The sequence below is a fragment of the Lontra canadensis genome, unplaced genomic scaffold, assembly GCF_010015895.1.
Source record: "Lontra canadensis isolate GAN:19392208 unplaced genomic scaffold, GSC_riverotter_1.0 scaffold2, whole genome shotgun sequence".
Taxonomy (NCBI): Eukaryota; Metazoa; Chordata; class Mammalia; order Carnivora; family Mustelidae; genus Lontra; species Lontra canadensis.
The window spans coordinates 601,235-629,067 of NW_022630996.1; the positions used below are offsets into that span (position 1 = coordinate 601,235).

Here is a 27,833-nt window from a genome sequence, read left to right on the forward strand (position 1 = left end):
GTAATCTCAACCCCTCTGATTCTCAACCATGTGTTCCCTCCCCCTTTAGGGAGGTGGATTTGAGGCTTGTCTCCTCACTTGGCTGCCTCTTGAAGAAATTTCCTTGCTGCCAACTTGATGTTTCCATGGTTGGCTTTGCTTTGCAGCGGGCAGATGGACTGGGCTCAGTTACACTGGGAATAACAGAAAGAACACAGAATTCTGGATCTTCTCTAGACATCCGTGGGTTCTAGAGAGATCTGTGTTGACGACTTCGACAACCCTTACAAAGGGCTTGCCAAAGTAAGTCAAAAAGAAAAAAAACAGCTTATTTTTATATCACGAACTCTCAAGCAAGGCGGCTCATTCCCCACCAAGACTGCTTCTGCTTCTCCTCTTAACCCAAAACCTTTGTGTCTGTGTCTGCCCATTTCCTCCTCCTGCCTTGATCTTTTGCATTTTGACGTTATAGCGCACAGAACACTTGCCAGGCCAACGGAGGCTAGGCCTGACCCGCCAGTCTCCTACTCTAGACTCCATAACCTAGAGCAGTGCTTCCTCATGGGGGCCCTGTTGCCGTCTAGGGTGCACCCACAAGTCTTTGTCAGGATGGATTCCCCAGTGCATCATGGGAATGCGGGAATTCTGCCTGCAGCCTGTCACTGGAGGTAGCAACTCCAAAGCCACCATGTTTTTCCAGATACCTGGGGTCCCATTGTTGCCCCAGGTGAGAATCGCCTGCACAGTCTGACCAAGATGGCCGCTGCGTTCCCCTCAGCTTGACTCAGCACTCCACAGATTTCTTCCTGAACCTGGACCCCTGACTTCCCTCTTTGTAAAACATTTACTTAAGAAAACATGTCATTGAAAATTCTTGCCTTCCCCTTTGAGATGTAAATGTTTTCACAAGAGTCTTTGCCAGTTTTACAACCAGGAACACCTCTGGGGGAACCCAGAAGTCATCTCTATGAAATGTAAACGTCAAGGGAGCCACTGCCAGTATCTCTGTTTCAGGGGGAGGTGGGCCCCTCACTCCACTCCAGTAACACTACCTGCTACCAGGAAGATAGGAGAAAGTGTACTTCTCCTCTGGGTAAAGCTGTTAGCAAGCACGATGGCCTGTGCTCTCTCCCACCCTAGCTCTGAAAATTGTGCCTGTGGATTTTACCACAATAAAAACACAACACATGAAGAACATCCCCCTTCCGCTGTCAGTGGAGTTGAGCTCCGACTGAGCTGTGGCCCGTCTCCCCTCTGCAGTAACCTCAAGCAACATCTTCCCTGCCTGTTGAACGCAGGTGTCATTTGCTTTGACAAGATGAACCATTCGGAGCGGCATCTCTGGCATCAGACTGCGAGGGATCAAACCCGGCTCTGTCTCTTACCAGCTGCATGACTCTGGGCTGTTAACTCGTCTTTAGCTTTAGCTTTTTCACTGTGACAATAAAGCAGAAACTAGTAAAAATAGGGGCGCCTGGGTGGCTCAGTGGGTTAAGCATCTGCCTTCAGCTCAGGTCATGATCTCAGGGTCCTGGGATCGAGCCCCGCATCGGGCTCTCTGCTCAGCCGGGAGACTGCTTCCCCCTCTCTCTCTGCCTGCTTCTCTCCCTAATTGTGATCTCTCTCTCTCTCTCTCTGTCAAATAAATAAATAAAATCTTAAAAAAAATAAAAAGAAACTAGTAATAATAGTATTTACTTTGCGAGAGGTGAACGAAGCTTGTGGCGCACTTGACCTTGAAGTGTGGTCCAGGACATTTGTTACTGAGGCAGGCTTGCAAGAAATGGGAACAAGGAACACATTTTCTGTGTCCTCATTCCTGCTCTTTGGGCTGTACATTTTTTACTCTAAACTTTTTGGATACAAAAAAAAGGACCATTCTATTCATACACAGATTTGGGTGTGCTTTCTGCCTAGAATTCCATTTTTCCCTCGCAGACCACAAATGCTGATTTTCTCCTTGCTCTCCCAAGGACGCAGCGGTTCAGATGGCACTGGAATGATTCACTCACAATTCTGGAATATGGAGAGGGTGGGGACCAGCTGACCCAAAAAACTCTATCACAGAGTTTGGGGAAGTTGGGCTGTTTTCTGGGGCCGCTAGCAAGGCCTAGCTCAGACAATGGTCATAGCGCTCTGTCCTCGTTCACTTCTAAATCCATTTAAGAAACCTCCACTCGTCCAGGAGCTCAAGTGGCAGCTCAGGAGGAGTTTCCTGACAAAGCGCTGGAGGAAGGGGAGCCTGCAGGCTCTGGGGCTCCCACTGGCTGAGTCCTGAGGACAGCGCTCCTGCTTCTCCTGTCTCCAGCCAGGCAGGCTCTCCGCAAGCACAGAAGATCCTCTTGGGCTACAACCTGCCCAGAAGGGATGGCTTCCTTTAACCCCCAGAGAGATTTCAGAAGAAGTCAGAGTCGCGTGAGTTGAGCCTGGACATTTGTCATTCTGGTTCTCAAAGTGCCACTTAGGAGACTGAATCTTCCCAAACCTTCCGAAGCAGCTTCCAGCTCTCCCGAACTCTGACCTCCTCCTGAAACAACTGCCAAGCAGAGTGTCATGCTCTGGCCGGTGCCGGGCTTGCCGCAAACCCGATCCTCCAGCAGCCACCTGCCTTGAATAGCCGGCCTGGCTCTCTGCAGTGGCTCACCCTCGCCAGCTCCTGGACCATGCCCTGGGCTGGCTGCTGGCTGCGGGCTGATGGCCCAGCAGCCACCCCGCCCCTTCCTAGTCCTGACACTGTTGCTGCAGCTGCCAGGGCTCCCAGCTCCCCGGATGTCCCCGTGCCAGAGCGGACTCTGGCTCAGTCCAGCCTGGCATTGCTCATGCCTCGATAATGACCTTGAGCTCGTTTGCTATTCTACGCCTCCTAAGAAAAATATGGCCCTCTGGCTGCCATGGGGGACGGAGGTCTGAGCACCTGGGCTTGTTGAAGCTACAGATCACCATGTGGTTTAAGTGTCTGTGCTGGGCTGACCCAGAAGCTCATCATATGCTTGTGGCTCACGCTGGATGGAAAACACGAGAAGATTTCATGCACTGTGCCGATAAGTATCAGCGACTGCTTCTTTCTTCCCACGTCCTTTTTCATGTTGAAGTTTGTTGCTTTTTCACTAAAGCAGAATCATAGCTGTAATAATTATTCTCACAGTAATGAGAGTTACTGCTAAAAAACACCTGTGTGTTAATCCTCTTTTGATGACAGCTTTTAATTATATTCTCGATGTAGAGCGAGAGGGACTGTTCTTTTCATTGTTTCTCCAGTTACTTTGAGAAAGGAGGCACAAGCCTGGCCTTCCCTCAGAGCCCACTCCGTGTGCAAAGCCAAGAAGGACCTCCTGTCCCTTTCAGCTATAGGTTGAGTCCAAGCCCCTCCTTTCTAGAACGGAGAAGGAGCTCTTAGGGCAGCTCTGCCCTATGTCTCACCTGTGATACTGACGCCCGTGTGATGTGTTCACACGGCTGCTTGCTGGCTTCCTGGCTGACCGAGAACATCCCAGAGCCCCTGTTTGCCGCTCCTGCTCTGGGGCCACCGTGCAGCCCGATTCTGGATATCGAGGAGCAAACGTTTACGCAGGGGAGATTTCCTTCAGGGTTTGTGGGTTAAAGAATCACAGATCGGGTCAGGGCTTTAGGAACAAAGAAAGGAGCCGGCTGGAAGCAGGTTCTGTGGGCGGCGGTGAGGGTTACACGGAGGAAGAAAGCTAAGGGAGTAAAGGTAAAAGCAAAGATAAAGAAATAACTCAAAAGTTCATGAGTCTGATTCCACACCGGGCTTTCCAGAGTACTTCTCCTGGACGGATTCAATTCCCCCTGAGAGGTGCGAACTGTATCCCTATTTCACATGGAAATATTGAGTAATAACCTGCCCGCGGTCCCTCAGCGGCTCAGTGGCAGAGACGGGATTCAAAGCCCACGTTAACCACACGGCGCTGCGGGAGGGACGACCGCTCGGCACCTGTGGCTGAAGTTGGAGGAAATTCTGGAGACCAACAAACCCAGATCCTTTATTAGATGAAACTCGAGACTCAAGAGGAAAGGTGGGGACACTTGGTCAGGGCAGAGCTTCTTAGGAGAGCAGAAGTCAGAACAGTCTTGGGATAGCTGCCTGTGGGATCTCACAGCTGCTGAACTGGTTTTCTTTCTGGAAACAAGCTCTCCTCTTCACCACCCCTGGAGAGGACGTCTGTTGCAGAACAATTATTTTTTCACGCTGGTACACAATAGTTTGTGTCTGGGAGATGCGTCTGATGCCCACCTCTGAGACAAAAGGAAATGAGAAGCTTGGACGTGGACCTCCTTATTTTTGTCAAGGGAAAAGCAGCTGCTGACTCATCATGGCAGCCCCCTGTTTGGAAGCTTTGTTCCCAGGTCACCAGTGCTTTCATAATTGTTAAATTCAAAGAATATTTCTTCTAGCCTGATTTTACACAGGGCGCTTGATATTACTTGACAATAATAAACAGAGCATTTCATGGAATGCTCTCCTCTTCTAGATTCTTCCGGGCTTATTCCCTCCAGTTCCCTTCAGTCTTCTTCCTGAGATGCTATTTTTCTGCCTGTCTCTTCACTGTTCTGTCAAATTCTGACCTCAGCCCTCTACTGTTCTTTTCCTCTAAGTTGTTCTTGTTTAAACAAATCAGAATTCCAAGACCATAATAAATGCTTCCCTATCTCTTTCCATTTACAACTTTATTTGGTCTCCAAAATTTCTGGCTAGAGTGCGTGGAAAGAAAGGGATAGGAAGAAAGTTGGAGCCCATCTATGCCCGGGGATAAGCTCAGAAAAAGAAGAAACTCAGGTCAGTTAGGGTCACCTGTTATGACGAAAACCAGATAGAATTTAATCAGCATGCTTGAGATGGATAGGGTTGAGAAAAGCAAAACTCGTTTAGGTAATTTGGACAAGACGGATTGATAAAATGAAATTTGCTCACAATATTCAGCGGGAATCAGCAGGCCTGATATGTAATTAATAAAAAAAAATTTAAAAAAGTAATGCGTATATTTTGAGAACTACAATGTGAGGGCAGGATTTGGAAGGGGCTGGGTTCTAGTTGGGGTCGAGAGGAGTATTTTAGTTCAAAATCGATGACTCTTTCATGGCCCCTGATGACACAGCTTGTTAACAAGTCAGTCTTACTTCCAAAGCTAACTAAGTGAACACGTTTGTAGGCTGCCCATATTGCACCGAAGGAACTGACATCCAATTTTTGTGACTTTCTAATGTTCTCAAAGCATTCCAACACAATTATGAAAGACACCATTGGGCTCTGGCCCTGGTTAAAATTAGCTGACCCTCAGTGAGGCTCTAGCGTGGGGTGACAGGTGGTAGGACTATGAACAACAATCAGGTCACGTCTGGTTTTGCTTGGTCTGGGATGGCCACAGTTGACTGATTTGATCAATTAATCCCCAGAAACTCAGAGAGGGGGTCTAAGGTGGCCATAGCCTGAATGTCCTTCAGATTTGCTCTCTTGTCATTCAACAGAGGAAAAATGGCTAATTCCCTAAAACATCAGTGTTCTGGAAAACAAAATTTAATATTTCATCAGAGAAACAGGTACTAATTTGAAGTAACATTAGCTTCAGCTGGAAGATGTCAAAAGCAGAGACCAAACTGTGAGGCTAGGTAGACTTCTTGCAAAGGATGTTTAACTCCTGCTCTGTTTAAATTTCTCAGTGTTGATCTCTTTCTCACGTAAAGACAGTACGCAGGGAGGAGTTCACATCTTTCTCTGCCTAGAACCTTGAGGATGAGCAGAGAACGGAATAATAGGTTTCTCCTCATCATTTTAAGCAAACCTGAACTTGGGGAGCTCATTTCCTTCTCTTTCTCCCTCCTTCCCTCCTTTCCTTCCTCACAGTTACAAGTGTCCTAAATTACTGAAGACTTTTATACAGTTCTAAAACCACAGACCTACCACTGCCCAGATCACAGACCTCCGCGATACCCCAGCCTCCCCTCTGATCCTGCAGCTGAGGACCTCGCACTCTGGAGAGAGCAGAGAGTGGGGCCAGATTTAGGTTTCCTGAGTCATCTTCCTTGTTTCATTCTCAAAAGAAGCTTAGACTCTTACTTTTGGAAAGACCTCTATCAAAACATTCCAGAGACTTACATTTTTTTTCCTTTGTCAAGGTTATTAAAACCAACAGTGGGGTGGCGCAGGGAGCCTGGGTGGCTGAGTCGGTTAAGCACCGCCTCTTGGTTTTGGCTCAGGTCATGGTCTCAGGGTTGTGGGATGGAGCGCCACGTCCCCCTGTTGGGCTCCACGCTCAGCAGGGAGTCTGCTGGAGATTCTCTTTCCTCTGTCCCTCCCCCGACTCACCGACACACCTGCTCTCTCTCTCCCAATAAATAAATAAAATCTTAGAACAACGACAACGACAACAGAGGGAAGTCACAAAGGCCTTTCCTTCTATCACTCACCAACAAAGAGCTGGCTGTAGAGCTCCAGGCGCGTGTGACCTTCTGTGGGTGCTTTGCGGATCTGCTGCGGCAGCCGATCCACCTGTAAGCTGGCTTGCTTGACATTCCTCTCCGCGGTGACCCGGTGCCACTGGTCGTCATTTAGAGGGGAGGGTGACCGCACCACAATCTCCACCGGCCCATTTCCAACATCAAACGAAAAGGACACTTCGGTGGCAGCTGCAGGAGCAGAAAAGCACAAGAGGCCCGTGAGTAGCTTCCTCGTAGCAGTGATTTCGAGAGGAAAAAACAAAGCTGGGAGAGAGAAAGAATCTACGCCCATCATTCGCTACCAAAGTTCAACTGCAAAATCACTTGAGGAAGGCTAATACACCAATCCGCTTTAACCATATTTCCTCTGAGGGGAGGGAAATAGATGTGGATCGGGGGCCGGGAATACATTCATTTTCTTATTCAACCCTTAGAACCTTGTCCAGAGGTTACCATCACGGATCCTCTCCAGATAAGCAAACCCAGCCCCTGGAGAAGTTAAGCACGTGCACAGTGTCTTATGCTCAGTGGGTAGGGGACCTGGGACCGTAACCCCAGCTTGTCAGGCCTCCAAGCCCCAGAGCTGGTGATCACACACAATGTCACTCTTTGTTCCCGGAGAGCATTCTGGAACACCCGTGTCCTGCTCCCTCTGCAGGGGTTCTGGTTCGGTGGGTCTGGCAGAGAGCACTGGTGATTTTTAAAAGCTGCTTGGAAAATATTAATATATAGCTAGAGTTGAGAGCTATTGCTTTGGGAGAGCTTAGGAGACTCTATTTGATTAACATAGTCCTTGCGGTTCCTCTTGAAAGCTAGGGAGCTGAGAGTGTTGAGGCGATGGAGGTGACCTGCATCTCTTTTGGGCCACTGTGGCTATCCACAAGGTGCCTCAAGATTCCTGCAGAACAGCCCCTCCCCTCAACCACTGGCTGCGCAGCTCGGCCTCTCTCCATCCGGAATGCCAGATCCCTCTGGTAACCTACCCTCCAGCACTGACCACATAGCATTCTTTTTTCCATAGACCTGCTCAAAGTCCGTAATAAATCACCTTTCAACAAGAGAACAGTGCATTAGGGTGGTTTGCTCTGGCAGCTTTCATCGTAAGGAGCTTTCCTACTTCACATTTTAGGTTTTAATTTCCTCAGTGGCCACCTAACACTTTATAAGCGTGCTTTTTGAATGTGTATTTTTTTCTTGCGATTGGCAGGAGAGGCTGCTGAGCAGGAACGCGGCGCCGGGGTCCCGGCTCCTCCGGCTTGGTGAGCTTTTCTGGACAGGAAAGATGCGGCCGGAGAGTGGATTTCCCAACGTCACTTATAAAGAGATTCAGCCCCTTTATCTATCCACTAAGCCTTCTGCCTAATCTCTAAGCAGTTTAATTAAATATCTGTCATTTTTTCCCAGGCTAATGGAAAATTCAGCTTCTTCAGACTGGTACCATTTTGAGACGGTGTCGCAAGCAATCAAACTTCTAATTTAAAAACCGCAGTGGGCTGGATTCTCTCCGGACCCGGACTGTTCCTTGCCTCTAGGTCAGGCTCCTCTGAAAGCTGCATTAACTTTATTAAGCTGGAGGGATTTTAGACGCAGCGCTCAATTTAATCAGCCTAATTGTACCAAGGAATTTTGATCCTTTATGTCATTAGAAAGAGAAGTTTAATTTTAACACCTGTGGTGAAGCTACACGTATTTCCGTAGAGCATTTCCTCTCTATTGGGGCTCACGCCTTCGGGGGTCACCGTGACTCATTGGAAGCCGGTGACCTTCACGAAGGTTTCCATGGGAAGACCAGAAGGCAGGTTGACAATCTTTCGACTCACAGCCTGAACGATCTTTCCCTGTATTTTCTGGCAGAGTCAGTGGAGAAAAGTTGCCTCCAGTGTTAAGACTGAATCTGTTGTGCTCCTGTAGTGCTACGTTTTAGCAGATGCATTTTGAAATGTAAGTTGTCAGAAGATCAAGAGCGCACGGGTTCTGAGCTAAGTAGGAAAGATTGTTTCATTTTAAAGGCATCAAAAACCATCAGGGAAATAGAATTTGGGGATAAACTGAGTTTAACCCTAAGGTTTGACTTGGAAGGGTGAATGCTGCTCTCACTTCCTCCCCTCCTCTCTTTCTGCTATGATGAGTTTTTGTTGAGGTCCTTAAAATGTCACCATTTGGAGAAACTCTGAGTACCAACAGTTAAGTAGGAAATGCCCAATTTTTTTCTCTGCTTGGCCCACTAGAGCCCGCGTTTCCTCCTATGCACACGGTCTTCTTCTTCTTCTTCTTTTTTTTTTTTAATTTTTTAAATTTATTTTCAGCGTAACAGTATTCATTGTTTTTGTACCACACCCAGTGCTCCATGCAATCCGTGCCCTCTCCAATACCCACCACCTGGTTCCCCCAACCTCCTGCCCCCCGCCCCTTCAAAACCCTCAGAATGGTCTTCTTAACACCAACACTTCGCTCCAGAGAAGGAAAAGACGTCTCTAGGATCCTGCTGTAGCTCTGCCCCCAGACGCAGTAAGAGGCAGCAAGGTCAAAGGCCTCTGAGAGCAGATTCCTCCAAAAAGGGCCTCTACTCAGGCTCTGGCATAGAAATAGTCACATTTTCGGACATTCCTTCTCTTGCTTCCCGAGGAAGGGGCCGTGGGTCCCGCGTGAGTGCAAAGGAAAGGGCTCCTTTTCGTCAGTCACTTGGTGTCAGCTCCCCGACTCTGCTAAGGGATTCCTTTGAGAATCCATCTCCCCGTCAAACGGCAAGTGTGTTTTAAAAGCTTCTAAAGTTCAGTTTGTGGCTGATTGCTCTTGCTCTTCTGGGTGAGAGGAGCTGACATTTAAAAAGAGATAATTACAGAGAGAGTCAGGGAGCGAATAAAAGGGAGGCAGCATCAAAGACACGAGAGCCAATGACACTGTCCTTACTTAATGTGGGTCTCCAGTCGGAGGCTGCAGAGTCGCCCTGTTTCTGCCGGTAAGGCAGGGCATTTCTTACATACTGAAAGCAATCTTATTTCCAGAAATAAGTATTTGAGGACAGAATGGGATGCATTGAGTGTGACTCCCTGGAAAGAAGACCGTAGCCAACATGGATGGTTGTCTTTCTATTAGCGTCAAGAACTGGGAAGTGCGAGAGCTTTCCCCCGACTGCTAACTGGCAACGTAGTCTCCCATGGTTTCACAGGTGCTGGCGGAAGACAGAAGCCTCCTGGGTCCGAGACAAAAGACATTATTATTCACGGCACGGCAGGCAGCGTGGGCTTCAGGTCCACATGGATTTCCCTTGTGGCCCAAGTTCCACTATGGGGGACCATGTGAGGCAGCCCAGATGGACGCTATAGGGAGTTGGTGTCACAGCCGAGGGACCTGAACTTAAGAAACCCCACTCTTTTAAAGGGGCAGCTAGCAAACTAGCTCAATTTTTGCCCCGCGGAGAGACGTTAGCTTCATTATCCTGGTTGGGAAAGAAATCTACCTCCGTCTTCCAAAACTGTGGGCTGCCCTCACATCCTTGGAGAGGTCTGAACAAAGCAATTGATGCCTCTTTCTCAGAAGACAAGCAGAAACTGGGGAGACCCATGGGGAATGTTCCTCTAATAAATGGCCACACTCCCTTTCCCAGTTTTGTCCAGAAATCTCTGTACTCCCACAGAATCATAAGCTTCAGGTACGGATGGCCGTACTCCAGACCCAGAACATGAATCTAGATTTGTCAAATCCAAATATGTTAACCTCACACCCCTTACCAGTCACCTTCTTAGGATGGGACATATCATTCCCTCCTGCCTAACAGAATATGAGGAGAGTCTTTAGGGTTCTTTTGGGACAAATTCCTTAGCTCAGAGGAGAAGAGACAGTCAGCCTCTTTGTACTCCTTCCTCTTGGGTGGAGGTTGTGGCTCCTAATGTTGCTGGGGCCATCTTGTAACCAGACATGCAGAGGAAAACAGAGAGGGCCATGGGATAAACTTGGGTCCTTGGTGATATTCAGCCCTTAAGTTATTCCCAGAGCCACTCAACACTTTTCGTGTGAGACACTGACTATTGTTTGAGCCATTTTTTATTATAGCCGAAAGCATGTTCACCACTACAGGGAATGGTCTGGGAATCAGTAGATGCGACGTCTGGTCGTAGCTCTGCCTTTTCACCTTTTGGGGCTCAGTGGACTGGTGTCTAAAATGAGGATTATATTTACAGTTTTCCAAGACTTTCTGTGTCCAATCTCGAGGATCCCTTTGCACGGCAACATTCTGTGATGTAATTTGCAAGAGATTCTAAGAGAACTAATAAAATACAGCTAAATCTTACTGGTAATTTTAGATATCGAATCCTTAAAGGGTGAAAAGAGATTACATGAAAAGAGAAATGCACAAGGTGGCATACTGGCATCAAGAAAGAGGAGAGATGGCGGAAAGGCCCTTTGAATCAGTCTGGTTCACGACTCCATCTCAGGGACTCAGAGCCATCAAGGGGGCAAAACCACGCCCAGCTCTGGGGCCCGCCCCCCGTCCCTTTTCAGTTCCAGCAGGTGGCGCTATTCGCTCTCATCCCAACTCAAGTTTCCGACAAACCACCTCCAAGCTTCACGTACTGAGGGACCAATTTAACGACTGGCCAGAAGAGCAGACTCTTGGGCTCTGAGATCCCTCAGCAGGTGAGGTAACACTTAGGCATTAGGTCATTCAATATGGAACAGGTAAAGGGAAAAGGCTAGGCCGGGTATACACCGTGGGCTTGCTGAGAAGACTGGCTAACGCTGTTGCAATTTTGACGATGATTTGTTTCTTCCATCTTAAAATGGAGCTCAAGGATTGGTAGGGTTATTCCGCACACAATCTTGTTTGACCCATACAATGAAACTGGTAATAGGCAGACCAGATATTTTAGTCTCCTTCTACAGTGGAGAATGTTATGGGTATATTTTCTTCTTTTTTTTAGGAAGGAAGGGCTAAGTGGACATCAGGAGACCAAAGGATTTAGGCAACATAAGAGGGCCACGAGAAGAGGCAGGTAGATGGCAAATAAGGTCCCTGAAAGAATCAGAGAGATGAGGAAAAGAAGGAAGAAGCAGGGGGAATATCTCTGCTCTTCTCTAAGGCGGGGCTCCATCCGTAGCCCGGAGGCTCTCCATCCTTTCTTCCCTCCACAAGGACTTCGGGGCCAGCAAGCTTCCCTTCTCTTCCACAACACCAGTCATTAGCGCTCTGTTGCATCACTCCCACGTGAACATCTGAGCAGCCACTACCACTACAACACACTTCTCTTGACCTTATTTCTATTTCTTTGCTCTCTTCAGTTGCCACATTCCTTGAAAGAGCTTCCTGTAGTGTCTGTATCTGCTTCTGCTCCTCTTAGTCTTCCTTTAACCTCATCACCTAAGGCTTTCTTGTCCACTACATTGTGAACCGGTTCCTGCCCCAGGGCCGTAGCACTTACTGTTACCCAAATAACTCTGTGTCTGCTTTACCCAAATAATTATGTGTCACCTCTTTTACCCTTCTGCTCACATGTCATCGTATTAGAAATTCCTTCCCTAAACCTTCCACGTCAAATAGTGAATCCCTCTCTGAGCTGCCTTTTCTCCTCTCTCCTGATATATATATATATATATATTTTTTTGACCCGTGTAGCATGCATTGTATCACCAATTACCATCTGGCACAATATACACATGCTCCTGGCCTCACGAAACAGAGGTGTTTTCTGTTTTGTTCATTCATTAGATCCTTAGCACCTAGAACAATGCCTGCCGCAGAGTAGGCAGTTTGTGAATAAATGAACCGAGGAATAGAAACACTCCTGCTGAGGAGGCCAAACTATTATAATAGAGATGCTCTGAGCAAGGAAACCCACATATTTTCCAAAGGCAAACCAGAATTTAGGCGACATAAGGAATGGCATCTTCTATTCTACAAGCATCTGTCTCGAGAGCATAAAGTAGGAATGTGGATCTTCTCAGTCTAGGATCAGGATACATTGGTGACATCAGCTCGAAACAAACTATGCTAAAGGTTGTTTCCAAATATGTGACATCTGAGGATCAAAGGCTTATCCAGGATAAACTCAGCAGTGTCCTCAGAAGCATATTCCAAAGGCTCCCGTCACAGAGATTCTCACGCAGTAAGTTGCGGCAGGACCTTGGAGTTTGCATTTTGTTAACGCCAGGTGTCCCTGATGAAAATGGTCCTGGAATTCTGCTTTGATCACCAAGTGCCTTTCTAGCAGCAAGGTCCCAAGAATCAAAGTTTATTTCCTGGCCATCCGAAGAAAGATGTTCAAGACTGTACAGTAAAGAGTTTAACTTTGCTTAAAGAGCGGTCCCCACGTGGTCCCTGGCTTTGGGAGAGCAGTATCTAAACCCTTGAAATGTTGTGCCTGCTAGGAGTGTCTTTGTTCGCCTGAGAGTCATGCCAGATAGTGTCATGGTGTGATTTAGCGTGGGGGCTGACGGTCAGTGCGGTGGAAGGGGGAGGTGTGGTGCACATAGTTCAGTGGCCCAGGGGGCTGGAGACAGAGGCCAGTCACGCGGGCGGTCAAGCATCCTACAGACAGGAGCCCGGATAAAGATTCTGAACACCGAGGCTCAGGGGAGCTGCCCCGCTTGGCGGTACCCCACACATTCTGTCACTGCCAATGCCAGGGAAGTGACGGGTCTGTGACTCTGCAGGGACAGCACACCTGGAAACAGCATCTGGCCTGTCTCGTGGTTCCTGCCTTGTGCACTCCTGCTCCCGTCTGCGTCTAAGCTCTCCCCTTTCCCTGTGATGACCATAACCCCCAGCACAGCAGCCTTCCGCGAGTTCCGTGAGTCTTCTAGGAGCTGTTGCACTGAGGGTGGGTTTGATGACCCCTTAACGTGCAGTGGGCGTCCAAGGTGCGTGCAGCCCCTCATGGGCTATGGTCCTTCTAAGCTTGCCATTGGATTCTCAGTGAAAACCAAACAGCCAGTTCGGTTTCAAAGTATGCGATTGAGCGCAATCATGTTGAGGCCGGAGGGGTTCTGAGGATGGGTTCTAAGCTCCATGTTCGCCCTCGCAGCCCGGAAAGGAAACCGAGGCTGTGAGATGCTGACATCCAGTTATAACTAAGCACAGAGGGTTCGTTTTTCTAATCATTCTGCACTGCCTTTCATATTAATGTACAGGAAATTAAAAAAAAACACATTTTTCTTTGTAATAGTCATAGTGTGTGAATAGAGAAATTTTTAGAGCCAAATACGCATATTCACACCCTAACACTTGGTGTTAAACACATCTGAAAACGAACACTGAGAAGGAAAGTTTATTTGAAGTCTTTTGGAAATTCTTCAAGGAAATGCCTGCAGCTTAAGAATCAATGTTATGAACTCATTTTAGAACCTCTGGTATCTTGATAACCTCTTGAGTATGAGAAATATTTCTCTTTATGTATCTTGGCCTTTAAGCTTTTTATTATGGTTAAAAAAAAATAACTTCACAAACAAAAACATCCACAGAGAAAAGGAAGCAAAAGGGAGTTACCACAGGCCATGCAAAAAACGGAGAGCCGTCTTTAAAATGCAAAGCCTTTCTAATTTTAGTTTTCTCCATGCATTTAACTGCCTTCCGAGAATAACTTCTTGAATATTAATGGACCTATATGACTGAAAAAGGAAAAAGACAAAAATCTTTCCAAAATGACATGTGGTATGAAGCAGGACCTGTCCTTAGCAAGGGACACGTCAACAGGTTTTAAATACCCTCGTGTTTGGAACCAGGGGAGATTTGTGTGCTGGGCAGAGAGTGCCCAGTTTGGAAAAACAGATGAAAGTCCCAGATGGTGACTGTGGGCGTAGGGTATTTGTGATAAAAGGAAATGTAGAAGCCGGACCAGGGGTAATTTATGGGGTTGCTTTCAGGTGATGTCAGAGAGAGCAGGGGCTTTGAGATGCACGGCTTTGGAGAGGTCAAGGAGAATGGGCTGTGAGATGTGACATCCAAAGGAGGAAATATGACCGTACGCTGAAACAGCTAGAATTGGAACAAAGCCAACAGGTGTAAACTTGAACCACCCTGGAACATATAAGGAGACAACATACCAGCCGATTAGTGAATTGGGGCTTCTAAATGGCTGGGTGGTGGATGGCTCTGCCTGTCTGTACACTGATAATGAGGAAAAGCCACCAACGTGACCCCAGGAGGGGAGGATGAGGCTGCGGAAGAGGGCTGCTGGTGGGATCTGGGAATTCATCTCTCAAAGTCAGACTGACAAGAAGACGTCTGTGTTCTGGTTGCCACGGACTGAGTTGCAGCCCAGACTGTAGGTCTTAGCACAGGCACTGTTTGTCTCTCTCTGTTTTGTGCCAAATTGTTTCCTATCCAGCATAACCTTTCAATGATGCATTGGCATGACTTCAGACGAAATCTCTCTTAAAAAAAAAAAAAAAAAGTATCAAATGAAGATTCTAGATTCTACACACTATGGACACAGAATATAAAAAGAGATTAATTGTGTTCTCCATGACGACACCAGATGCACCTCAACCACAGCGTATTTGCAGTATCAGGCAGGGAATGGAGAAAAAGGGAAACTGCGTCACAGGCTAACAGAGACTTTAAATGAGAATGCAGAGAGACAGGAAAGAATAGGAGAGCCACTGTTTATATAACAAGCTTTCTTAAACTGTGAAAAACTTCTATTAAAGTTCCTTGGGGGGCGCCTGGGTGGCTCAGCGGGTTAAGCCGCTGCCTTCGGCTCAGGTCATGATCTCAGGTTCCTGGGATCGAGCCCTACATCAGGCTCTCTGCTCAGCAGGGAGCTTGCTTCCTCCTCTCTCTCTGCCTGCCTCTCTGCCTGCTTGTGATCTCTCTCTGTCAAATAAATAAATAAAATCTTTAAAAAAAAAAAAAGTTCCTTGGGCTCGCTGCAAGAGGTGCACAGCTGACCTAAATTATCTTGTTCGTTTTCTCTGGCTATGATGACTGAAACTCATTCATTATCTTCTACGTAGCAGGAATATTAGAAATGAGGAAACTTGGGGTTGAATATTAAAAATACAGGATCGCAGAATCCCAGGGTTGAAATGTCTCAGGATAAATGCTCTATCAGTAGCGTAGAAGGGTGAACACACCCAGAAGTCATATATTTCCACCTCTGAAAAATGACCAGAAGTTACTTCATGGTGGCCCTTAGGACTGCACCACCAAATTTCTGCTTGAACCAAGTAACAGCGCTTCCTCATATGGCATGCTTCCCTTTCCCTTATTTCTGATGATAATAGCTGAAAACACAACCTTCCTGATTATACTGCATAAATAAATATTTGGGCTCCCTAAAGACTGCACAGAGAAAACCTGTGAGAATGCTTTTTTTAGGGTCAGTTTATACCAAGTTCAAATAACCACGTTTCCTTTTTTCATGATTTGCTGAGCAAATGGAACATGGTTTCTCTCTAGAATCACTCCATTGAGGGCATGGCTGCAGGTGGGTTTGCGTGGCTGGTCAGACTCTGCCTAAGACTGGTTTCACGTACCCTCTAGAAGGTGAACAGGTGTTGGAAGGTGTACAGAACAAGCATGGAACAGGGTCATCCACCAGGAACACTGTCCTGCTGGGCACATCCCTGTGTGGCCTTCCCAAATGAGGTCCGTCATCTTCATACAGGTCTACCCTGCTGCTTCATGCTGTGATATGTGAGCGAGCCCTAAACACACGGAAAGTATGGAGTCTGCTGTAGTGTGGGATGATGGGTTTGGGAATTCACAACGGGAAGCCAGTAGATCAGGACGTGAGAAAAATCTTTCTTTTAAAAGTGAAGCCCAACAATAAAGGATCATTGGTTAAATGAAGCTCTTGGCAACGGAGACACTGTTTCCCCATCTTTTTATAACCCACATTCCCATTTGTTGACATAAAAATCTGATTATCATCTCCAGATGCTGATGTGCCCAGATATGGGAGGCTAGTGGGGAATAATACAAATTCCTGAGTATCTCAGATCAATGCTCCACCAACCAACAATAATTTTTTTTAGGATTTAATTATATATTTGAGAGAGAGAGAGAGAAAGCACGTGCACACACTCACATGAGTGTGCAAGTTGGGGGAGGGACTGAAGGAGAGAATCTTAAGCAGATGCCAAGCTGAGCGCAGAGCCCGATGGAGGGCTCGAGTTCATGACCCATGAGATCATGACCTGAGCTAAAACCAAGAGCTGGATGCTTAACCGACTGAGCCACCCAGGCACCACCCCCCAACAATAATTTTTTTGTGCATTACGTTCTGTAGATTACAGAACAAAACCAATAGCTTTTCTGTTTTGTTTTGTTCATAGAAAATAATGGTTTTCCAAACTACATACACTCTCTTAGAGATTCTGATACAGTCTCTGTCCTCAGCCGAAAAAAGAAATCACTGTTGTGGAGTTTAAAAAAAAAGAAAAACTGACATGAAAATCTGCTTCTAAAATATCATTACATGAAACAAGTGGGTTTTGAACAGTATGTACCATATGATCTTATTTTTGTAAAAAATCCTATGTAAGCACATAGAAAAATGTTTAGAAATGGCACACCAAAAGAGTATTGGTAAGTATACTAGAATATGAGATTATAGCTGATTTTTTTTTTGTTTATTCTTTCTGCTTCCCTGGATTTTTAAATCATTTAACAATAAACCAACAATATTTGTATAATTTTTAAAAGTCACAATCTGATAATTTCCACTTCTTTAACAAAGGTTGGTGACATTTTAAGCAACCCTATTCTATAATTTTAATGAGCATTTAATCAGAGAGATTAATCAAAATGCAAAGAATGAGATTTCATTTAAATACAGAAAATTAGAAGGAATTTAAAAGTGGACTGAAACATTCCTCCTTAGTTCTCTACTGTTTTTAAGATACCTGAGGAGATTAAAAAAGAGGGAAAGTGTGGTCAAACTGTACCATAAAATAATTTTGAACAAGGTGTGAATTTTTTTTCCTATTAAAAATGGCTAAAAACAAGGGCACGCTATTTTTCAAAGTAAAATCCTCACAGGTCTGAAGTGCTTGCATGTTCCGTTGTTTAAACTAATGTATACAGGATTCGGAATGCAAGATGAGCATAATTCAGTGTTATAATTACACTTGACAGAGATACACTGTTTCTATTATTCATTGGCTCTGGTTGCACTTACCCAGAAAGACCCTGCAGAATACTAAGTATCAACCACTCTTCCTGAGAAGTCATTTGGCATTCTCATCAGTTCTCATCACAGGAATCAAATGCAGAGATGCAGAAAACCAAATTTGATCATTTTAACACTATCTGCAAAAGCAAGTAAAATGAGTAATTTCCCAAGAGGCGTTGGGTCCAGCTAGCTTTCTTTTGTCAAACTCTTAACACAGATATGTGGGCGGGTCATTACTCTAATGAAAAACATCTTTTAACTGGTCCCTGGGCTTTCACTATATTCTTTTCAATTCCTCAAATGCTCCACGATCTTCCTCCTCTACTTGCTTTTGCCTGTGCTATTTTCTCTCTGGAAAAATGCCTTTATCTCCTTTATTTCCCTGTCATCCTCCAAGGCAGATCCAATGTTGCATCTCCTGGAACCTGCCTCTAGGTCTTTAGGTAAGGTGAAAGCCGATTCCTTTTCACTGCCGCGGTGCCTGTGGCAGACGCTGGTAACTTTTCATGAGAAGTTTATGTTTTCCCTTCCACAGTCACCTCCAAGAAGCCACCGTGTATCCAGGAGCTGCATTTTCCAGTCCTCTGAAATCTTGGTGGAGCCACGTGACCAGTTACCACCAATGGAATGAGAGCGGGAGTGTGTGTCACCTCTGGATCGGTGTGGATAGGAGACAAGGTGTCTCCACCCTGTCTTTCTCTGTCTGCCAGCTGGGCTTAGTAAAGCCAAGGCTCCATGAGATGGTGGGGCCACAACACAAAAGGAGCCTTGAGCTCAAGTCACCTTGTGCAAGAACTTCATAGAGCAGAGCATGAATGTTAGACCGCCATATAGTCGCCGAAACCTGGGGTATTAGTCATTACAGCAGCTTAACGTGTTCCTACACATGAACATCTCTCATTCCTGATTCACTTATTTATGAGGTTAAAAAGTTAGCCAAAGGGTCTTCTCCCTCAGACCAATGGAATTTTGAAGGGGTGAATTCTATCATAATGGTCTTATTATAGTTTCAATACTCATCTATCAGAACACTGTAACATTAAAAAAATATATGGATTGTGATATTATAGTTGAATGAATTTGTGGCATTCTGTAATTGCTAGAACTAGGACATTTTAGAGGTAAGAGAAGGGCTAGGAGCCATCTGGGAGCTTAGACTGACTCCTATGTGTGCCTGTGAATGTTGCAGCTGCCTCCTTTGCTCACCCCACCAAGCTGAGCCCCATGAAAGTCAGAAAGGCAAACAAACCCTTGCCCTCTGGGGAGGTTTGTCAAGGACAAGCTCAACATTGAGAAACATGGGCAGAAATTTCCTTTGTTCTTCAACATTTCTGTTCTACACCAAACAGACTCCAGAACCTACAACCCAGACTTTGAGCAGACATGCACACTTTTCACTTTTCAGCCACATTTAGAAAACAAACAAACCACTGAAGACTTTATGGTTGCCATGGAATACAAGTGCCATTAAAAGACTATCTCTATAAGAAAGTGTATTCCAAGGTTCCAGAGAGCCAGCTCAGGAACTCCTATACCATAATCCTGTGTAAGTCGGGAGTTACCTAAACTAAGACATGGGGAAAAAGTAAAATATAAATATTATAAAGTTAGAAACAAGTCTTTTTTCCTCAAGTGTTTAAGAATAGTATATTTCAGCTCTGACCCTCATCCTATATGAGAATTCATGGAAGCCTTTATGTTTCTCTTTGTCTCCTCAAAGTTCCTATCTTAATCGCTATGGAACGTTATCTTGTAATTTGAGCTAAATGTGTCTTTAAGAAGAGAACTCCCTGAAATCTTCATTTGTAAAAAACTGTTCTCCAGTTGACATCTAGTTGGCCGGTCTTCTTTCACCTGGTTTTACTTTAGGTGTTTGTCTGATGACTTGCAAAACCATAGCATTGTTATGCTTACCATCGTCTTTGGCCCTTTGAGATATGTCTGGTTTTGAGCTATTTCAAGTAATTTTCCCCAGTCACTCACTATGTTTAAATGAAGCTCTGCTCCCTGATTTATTGTATCTTCTTCTTCTTCTTTTAACCAGCTTTGAATTAATTGGTCCCAAGTGTCATCCTTCGTTGAATCAATTCACCAGCATTAGTAACATGCATTAACTGGCAATGGCACCAACCTTTTCTCCTTGAGACATTTGTTTCCATGAAAATAGAGAGCCTGTACAGATACTGTTCTCTTCTAAAATGGCAGAAGTAAGGCCTCTAATCTTATGTTAACTCCACATAGAGATTTCTACTTTTCTCACTAGTCTGGTGTTTATTACTGAGTAATAATAGTACACTCTTCCTCCCATCTCTGCCTCCCACCAGAATGCATGAATTTAAGCCTCTTTAATCTCTTCTCTTAGAATGCCTGTTGTCTTCTGGCTGGCCATAGGCAGGCTGATTGCAGGCTGATTCCAGTAGCTGGTCTTTTTCAACACTTTCACATGCCATCTTTTTGAAAGAAAAGATTTTTTGTCCTACCACACACCGTAAATAGTACAGGACACCTTGGAATTAGAGAAAGTGAGATAGAAAAAACATTCTATCAGCAAAAATATCTCAATGAAACTGTAGCATTCTTCTACATTATGACACCCACCGTATACTCTATGCAGACAAACAGTATATAAAGATGCTCCTTAATGAGGATGTCTATGTAATTTTCCAGGCAATGCATAGAATTGTCTTGTAGAAATTTCAGTATTTTTAGAAAAAATGAAAGACTTCTATGCAATGTATATTTTATATTTTATATTTTATATCAAGATGTGGTAAAAAAAAAAATTATTTGTGTGGGCACGATTTCAACAAGGGGAGGTAGGGAGAGACCATTCCAGAACAGGCAAAGACACAGCAGGTTATAAGAAAGTTTGGGTGGAGACCAGAGAATGTCAGTAGATGGGAGGGGGGAGCCTAAAGCAAAGCTTGTGGTACTGGTAGGTGAGGGGCAAAGTTGTTATGTAAAGAAGACTAAAAAATTAGGTTAAAGCCTGGAATCATTTGTCAAGCTTAAGTACTTGAACTCTGCATTATAATGCATTGACAAACCATCATGGTGTGTAAGAAAAGGAATGACAGGACAGATCTGTAGAAATCTGTCCTCATTGGGCAGATGTCAGGAGGGAGGGAAAGAAGTGAGGGAGAAAAATTATAAGGCCCTCTGAATCAAGAATCCAAGGCATTGTAGTTAAAGGAGCCGTCATGGGGGATAAAGAGAGAAGTTTGAAAAGATTTCATTATCTTTGCATTTTTGTTTCATTCATCTTTTTGCAACTAGTTGGAATTGATGCTTTCTTTGGGACTGTTCTGGTATGATGACATACCATCAGGAACATCAGAATAACATTTCTTTATATTAAAAATAGAGCGTTCTGTCAAGATAAACAGTCTATCTAGTGTGGGGACATCAGTGAAACATTAAATATGACTTCAATCTTTCTAACCTGGATCATGAAGAAAGTGGTGATGGCATTAATTAAGATGGGGAGCACAGGAGAGGGCTTTTGGGTGAAGATGATGGATTTTCATTTTGACATATTGAGCTTGAGGTACCTTGGGTGATTTTGATGGATCCTTAATTAGAATTTACAAGTAGGGGTCCCTGATTTTGGGAAATCTCCTAATTACATTTAGTGGAAGCATGTGCAGAGGCTGGGATTTATTTGAACCAGATATCATTTGTTCTCATATAACTCTCCTCCCATCATCTTTAGGAGAACTGAGAACCACAGAATGGAAAGTGAAGACAATGCTTCCTTATGAGTTCACTTAGAATGGGAGGTGGCAAGCCACAGGTGATGCTGATGGCTTCCGGGAGGTTTATAGAATTGTTGATGCTAGAAGAGCCCTTAAAGATGGTCCGGCTTGCCCTTCTTATTTTCCAAGGGAACGTGATGACATCTGGGGAGGTAAAGCAAGTGGTCTTGGGTCGCTCAGCCTGAAATCCCAGTCTTGATTTCTCTTGTTGAAAAATCGTTTCATTAACTTCTTTTTGTCATTCAATCATTCCAGATTTTCTCACAGCAGGGTTTTTCTTTTTCCATTACTGTATATTTATAGACAGTAAAATGTGCAAATCTTAAGTGTTCAGTTGAGTAAATTTTGACATATATGATCACTCCTTGGATCAAGATATGGAACATTTCCACTACTGCAGAAGGTTCCTTTGAACCCCCTTCCAGTCAACATTCCTAACCCCCAGAGATAGCTACTGTTCTGACTTCTATCTCTGTGGATTACTGTGGCCTATTTTTGAATGTCACGTAAAAGATATCAGTATATGTTGTAACGTACATACAACGTAATGTCTGCGAGGGAGTCCCCTCTCTTAACATTTACTTACTTTTTATTGTCCTAAAATGCCTTTACTTTGACTACATAAATGGGCTGGGGGGCTACAGTGGAGATTCTAAGGGCACAGGAGCCTGCAGGGATGCCCTCTGGAGCCTGTGTTCTGGATTCCACCTGATTTTCAGAGCAGAAGTGGAGTCCCAGCGGAGGGACAAGCTATCTCTTTGCGTGTGACCCATAACACCAAGGTGATGGATAATTTTTCATATTAGGAGGACATACTCCTCTACAGTCCACCCTTATAACTCTAGGATACCTTTGCCAGGTATTCAAAGGACCGTCCCCCTCAGGGAGAATGGCAAAGAAATCTGAGTAAATGTAATCTTTGTTATTTACTATTTGTCTGTCTTTTAATACTTAAAATGCAAACAGCTAATACATTACATAGTTTTAATGTAGCACAAATTTCCTCTTTAAAATTGCATCTCTGAACTTTTTTGGGGGTCTATAATAGAAATAAAAAGCTACATCAAAAGATAGAGAATTTTTTAAATTAAAGAATCACAATAATGTTCAGGCTTTTAATTTTTTTTTTATTTATTTTTTTCCCTTAGGTTTTTTTTCCTTATGTATTTTAATGACCAAGTCAGAATCATTCTTAAGATCCCAAACTTTTCATAGAGACTGAACTCATAGCTAGACTTGCAAAGTAGCAGAACCACTAAAATTATTCCTAAATCTATGTGGATAATCCAGGTTGGTTTAGATAATTAAAAGAAAATTAACATAAATTAATTAGGAGCTAACACCTGCTTTGTACTAATAATAACTCACAATATCTATAAAAGAAAAAAAACCCCAAATAGCATCCCCATGGCAAAACAGTCCAGCTAAGTCGGGTCAGATATTTCTCATGTTTATATTAGTCAAGTTCTTTAATATAAAAGTTTTTCCAATTCTGAAATAGTGGAAGATAAATTGCCGTTAGTTTATTTCTTCTGATTCATCAATTTCTCTGTATAGCAGAATATTTTCTCTCTTTCTCGAGCATGTGTATTGCAGAAGCCTGCATCTTGGTAAATGAAAGTTTTTCCTTAATACTTTTTCCTAAGATTAGCAGGACATTAGACTGCTGCCTCCACATTTTTGTGGAGATATTCCTGCGAAATGCAAATATTTTCTCCAGCTCATCCTGATATCTGAAAAAGCTCAAACTTGGTGAACACAGGAGCTTATGCTAACATATTACAACAGTTTCTGTTGCTTTTCCTGAAATTTTCCTGGTCAGTGAACACGTCCTTCAAAAATTTTCCACTGTGTCCAAAAAGAAAACATTTTTTTTTTTTGCCCACTGTTTCCTCTGAAATCTCTTTTAAATTGTTAAGCAAAAATAAAAACTTAATGTGTAACTATCAAAGATGATGGATGTTAACTAGACTTACAGTGGTGATCATTTTGTAATACATAAAAATACTGAATCATTATGTTGTACACCTGCAGCTAATACAATGTTACATGTCAATCATCTGTTAATTACAAAAAAAAAAAGAAAAGAAAAAATGCCTCCATGGTCACTGTTTATCATCAGACAGTGCCAATGGTCTCCTGACTGCAGCCCACCTTCGGGGAACCTACTGGACCATCAGCACCGCAGCCCCTTCTCCCAGCGACGTCAGGGGGTAGGCAGGGCGGCGAGCGGGCAGCTGGGCTTATCCTTCACTCCTCAGTGCTTCTCCAATGTTCTATGGCACCGGAGTCTTCGTTCGGCAATGTGTCCCCTTGTGACACACGCTTACTCTTCCCATGCTTCCTGTTGTCATCGTTTGGATCCAAGGACCAGAACATTCGGCTCACAGGCTCCGTGTCCACTCCACCCACTGCCATCACCAGTCGGGGCCCCAGCGGTGATGTGCATGACTGCCAACCCTCTGGCCTCTTCGTCATTCCCTGACTTTCTCCACAGCCCTTCCATACCACCTACAATCCCCCTTGCATGGCCAGATTATGCATCTCAGACCTTCTTACCACCCCAGCTGCTTTCCTGTGAGATCTCCAGCTCCAAAATTTCACCAGCCATCATCTTTCTTCCACATTTCAGTGTATTCTGTGTCATTGGTTTGAACACCAGCCCTTCCACCGTGGTGATCCCCTTCTCCATCCAGATTTTCCACGGTTCTCCATGTAGACTAGCACCTCCTCTGTTCATCTCATTTGCTCAGCAAACTCCTATGGCCTCTGCTGTGTGCCAGGCAGTGCTCTGGCCCTGGAGAGGCAATGGTACTAGATGCTCCATATTCCCCCTCCCTGGCGTGGGGTGCAGAAACCCCTTTTTGAGGAAAAAAAAGATTTTTACGTATATATTTGACAGATAGAGAGAGAGCGCGCACAAGTAGGCAGAGCGGCAGGCAGAGGGAGAGGGAGAAGCAGACTCCCCACTGAGCATGGAGCCTGATGCGGGTCTCGATCCTAGGACCCCGGGATCATATCCTGAGCTCAAGGCAGATGCTTAACCGACTGAGCCCTGCAGGTGCCCCCAGAAACACTTTCTGATGTATCCACACCATGAAGGACTTTGGCATTCTGAGCCCGAAATGTTCTTTCTCATTCATTTTGAGGCTCAGTTAAAATGATACAATGTCTAGAGGACATTTTCTTGTTTTTCAGTCAGAACCAACTGTTGCTGCGGCTGGGCCACCACTGTCTATCACTTGTGCTTCTAATGTTTATTTCATCTTGCCCAAAATATTGTTTTCTATCCTAGTCTCTCCCACTGGACGGTGTGCCCCTCTGGGATGAGGCTGAGTCTTATTCTTCTTGAGGTCCTCTTTGGCACATACGGGGGAGCCAATAAATACTGGCTGTAATACCTAGACCATGACATGTTTAGAATCGGATCTGGGGCCAAAATATCTCCATTGCTTGTATCATACATCACACTCGTTCACAATGCCAAGTGCTCGTAGTTCTCACACACCTGTCACGTTCCCCATTCCGACACTTTCGCTTATGCTTCTGTTTGCACTGTCTTCTCCTCCTAGAGTTCTTTCCCCTTGGTCCAGCTAACATCTTCGCCCGCTCTTCCTGACCTAAACCAGGTATCATCTTCCTCTTCATCCCCAGGAATGGCTCCTTACCTCTCCTCTAGAAGTGTAGAGCGCCTTAAGGCCATCATTGCGACTCACTTATTGTATTTCAATGATCACAAGCACACTATCTGGAATCAGCTGTGTGACTGTGTAGCCTCAGTTCCCTCTTCTGTAAAATGTGGCTAAAATTTGCTATGAAACCTAAAACTGTTACTACCTATAAAAGCGTTAGAACAGTGCCCGGAACTTAAGAAAGGTTCAGTGAAGTCATGCATCCGTACTGTTATGAATGTGTCTGTCTCCTTCCCTAGGTGAGGATGTTGGGTTCTGTCATCTTCATCTTAGACCCTCTGAGGTCTACCCAGGCTTCTGCCCTGGCAGGTGCTCCGTAAGTGGTGGCCTGATGATGGGACCATGGTCATGATCACTATCGTAGCCACAAAAGGGTTCTAGACAAGTCAAGTTGTTCCCTAGGGGTAACTCTGAAAGACTAAATGGATCTATCCATGGTGGTTAGTGAATCTTTTCAGGGAAACATCCCTCTGCCATCTATAAAAATACTAACAAACACACAAGCAAACAAAAAACAACAAACACAAAATCATTTCTGATTTGGAAAGTGACCCCCATGTTCTTAGCTTATTGTCTCCTCACTCCGACCTGTTTCTCTCGGCCCCTTCAGAAGTGTGGATTCCGGATCGCACTCATTTCTACCTCCTCCGGGCCTCACACCCCAGATAGTCCCCCTCTCCCATTCCCCCAACCTCTTCTCGTTTGCCAGATTCTCCTCCTTACTATAATGTGAGCTCAGGTCTCCACCACATACAACAGCTGTGGAAACAAACAAAACCACAGGCCCGATCCCTGTATCCACCTCCACTCACTCCACAGGCTCTTACTTTTGGACAGTGACTACTACATGTTAAACTTGACAGATGCTTTAAGTCCTTATTTTTGTGACCTCTCAGTTCGGTAGTACCAAACACTCTTTCTTTGTTCTTGAAATTCTGTCTTCATCTGATCCCTGGGATATCACTGTCTCCCTACTTCTCTGCTAATCTGCTACAAGCTGTTTTGCTTCCTTCTATCCCTTAAATGTGGGTCCCATTCTCGGACATCTTCTTCCCTGTCTCTATAAATTTGTTCTGGGCCATCTCATTCATGCAGAAGGCAGCAGATACTTATTTCCTGTTGGTTCTCTTAGTGATGGTGACTCTCACACTGTTTATTTCTGACTCTGGCCTCTCTGTTGGGATCCAGACTCGTATGAATGCCACCTTTAGACGTGTCCTTCGGGATAGATGCTACTAGCCTATACCTGTACAAGTGCTCCACTGCTCAGTCGTCAAAACCAGAAACACTGGTTTCATTCTAGAACCTTCCTTTCTACTTCATCCTCACAGCCATTTGGTAAAATCAGTGGACTCTATCTCCTCAGGGTCTCTCATATCTCTACCCCTATGTTGCTGTCTCCCTCTTCCATTCCCCCCGTCTCTATCTTAATATAGGCCCCCCATTGCTTCTTGTCTGTCTTTCCATCTTCTCTCCGGTGAATGCAAATCTGATTGCGTTCTGCCCCTGCTCACTGAAACTGTCAGGGACAGGTCAAACAAAATCTGTCCCCTCAGCCCCAGCACAATGAGTGCTTTGTCCCCAGCTCTCTGCTCCCCAACACATGGGCTCCCTGCTATAGCCACTCCCTGCTGAGTTCTTAGGTTCTGTCCCCCACAGCTTCACCCACTGGTGTGCCCCTCCTGCCACATTTTCCTTCCCGATCTCCACTTCTCCCCACCTTCTTTACTTTACTGGCTCCTGCTCAGGCATCACAATTTAATTAAAGTGTTACACTCCCTGGGAAGCACTCCTTGTCTTCCGGTCAGTTCCAGTCCTCCTCCTCGGAGCTATCTGCCTCCTCAATGTGTTCTGGGAGGTGGTGCGGTCTGGTGTTAATGGCAATGACTCTGAGACAGACGGAAAATGTTTGGGGTCAGGCACCAGCCCTGCCACTTCCTAACTGGGTGATCTTGGCAACTTACTTGCACTGTGCCTCAGTTTCCTCATTTGAAAGGCAGAGATGTTCATGGTATTGCCCACGTCAAAGGTTGGTTAGGATGTGAGATGATTTACATAAAATCCGTGCAACAGTGCTGGAGACACAGTGAGCCTGAATAAAGCTGAGCTATCTTCATTATTATCGTACCTACTGGTTTACTTGTCTACTTTCCAAAACAAACAAAAAGAACTCTGATTTCTCTCTGGGGGAAAGGAGCCATGACTGTGTTTTTTGACTATGTTCCCTCGGCACCTCGCACAGCATCTGGAATACTGTAGGCACTCAATGAACACTCACTGAATGAATGAACACACACAGACATTAAGTGAAACATAGCCTTAAAATTGTACCTGTAAAGTATGCTAATGAGTAATAGCCGTCTAATTTTATCTTGCGTGTTTTCTGCCTTGCACAGTAAGATGCTGATGATATCTCATTAACTTAGTGTAACTGACTCACTGTTCCCAGAGTCAAGAATCTTCTACTCCTGACAGGAGGGCACGATGTAGTTAATTAACAGAAATGTTATTCTGGAAGCCATGAACTGTGTAGGCATGAACTGTGACAAAATTCCTCGGGGACACAAGCAGAGAAACAAAATCTGAATTCCTATCAGAAAGAGATCAGAAAGCCTACCAAGGTAAAGGGGGAAAAAGCAGCAGAGACATTTTTTTTTTTTTAATAAATGTGACTCCAGGAACCATCTTTCCTGAGCTTCCTGGTGGGGAAACCAGTGAGGTGTGCAGAGCACCTCAGCCATGCGTGCATGAGAGACAGGTGGGGACAGAGCATGTCACCTCCACCCACGGCCCGTGCTTCCTGCAAAGAAGAGTCTGGAGTAACGCAGGAAATGGGGCAG

At 44.9% G+C, this 27,833-nt stretch overlaps 1 protein-coding gene across 1 annotated transcript in view; it reads right to left on the bottom strand.

The window, feature by feature from the left end:
* CNTNAP2 (contactin associated protein 2) overlaps nucleotides 1-27,833 on the bottom strand; it is a 1,928,204-nt gene that overhangs the window by 206,921 nt on the left and 1,693,450 nt on the right. Inside the window, exon 17 of the mRNA XM_032866749.1 lies at nucleotides 6,403-6,621. Within this exon, the coding sequence (XP_032722640.1) occupies nucleotides 6,403-6,621 (219 nt within the window). The remainder of the gene's footprint in view (nucleotides 1-6,402; nucleotides 6,622-27,833) is intronic.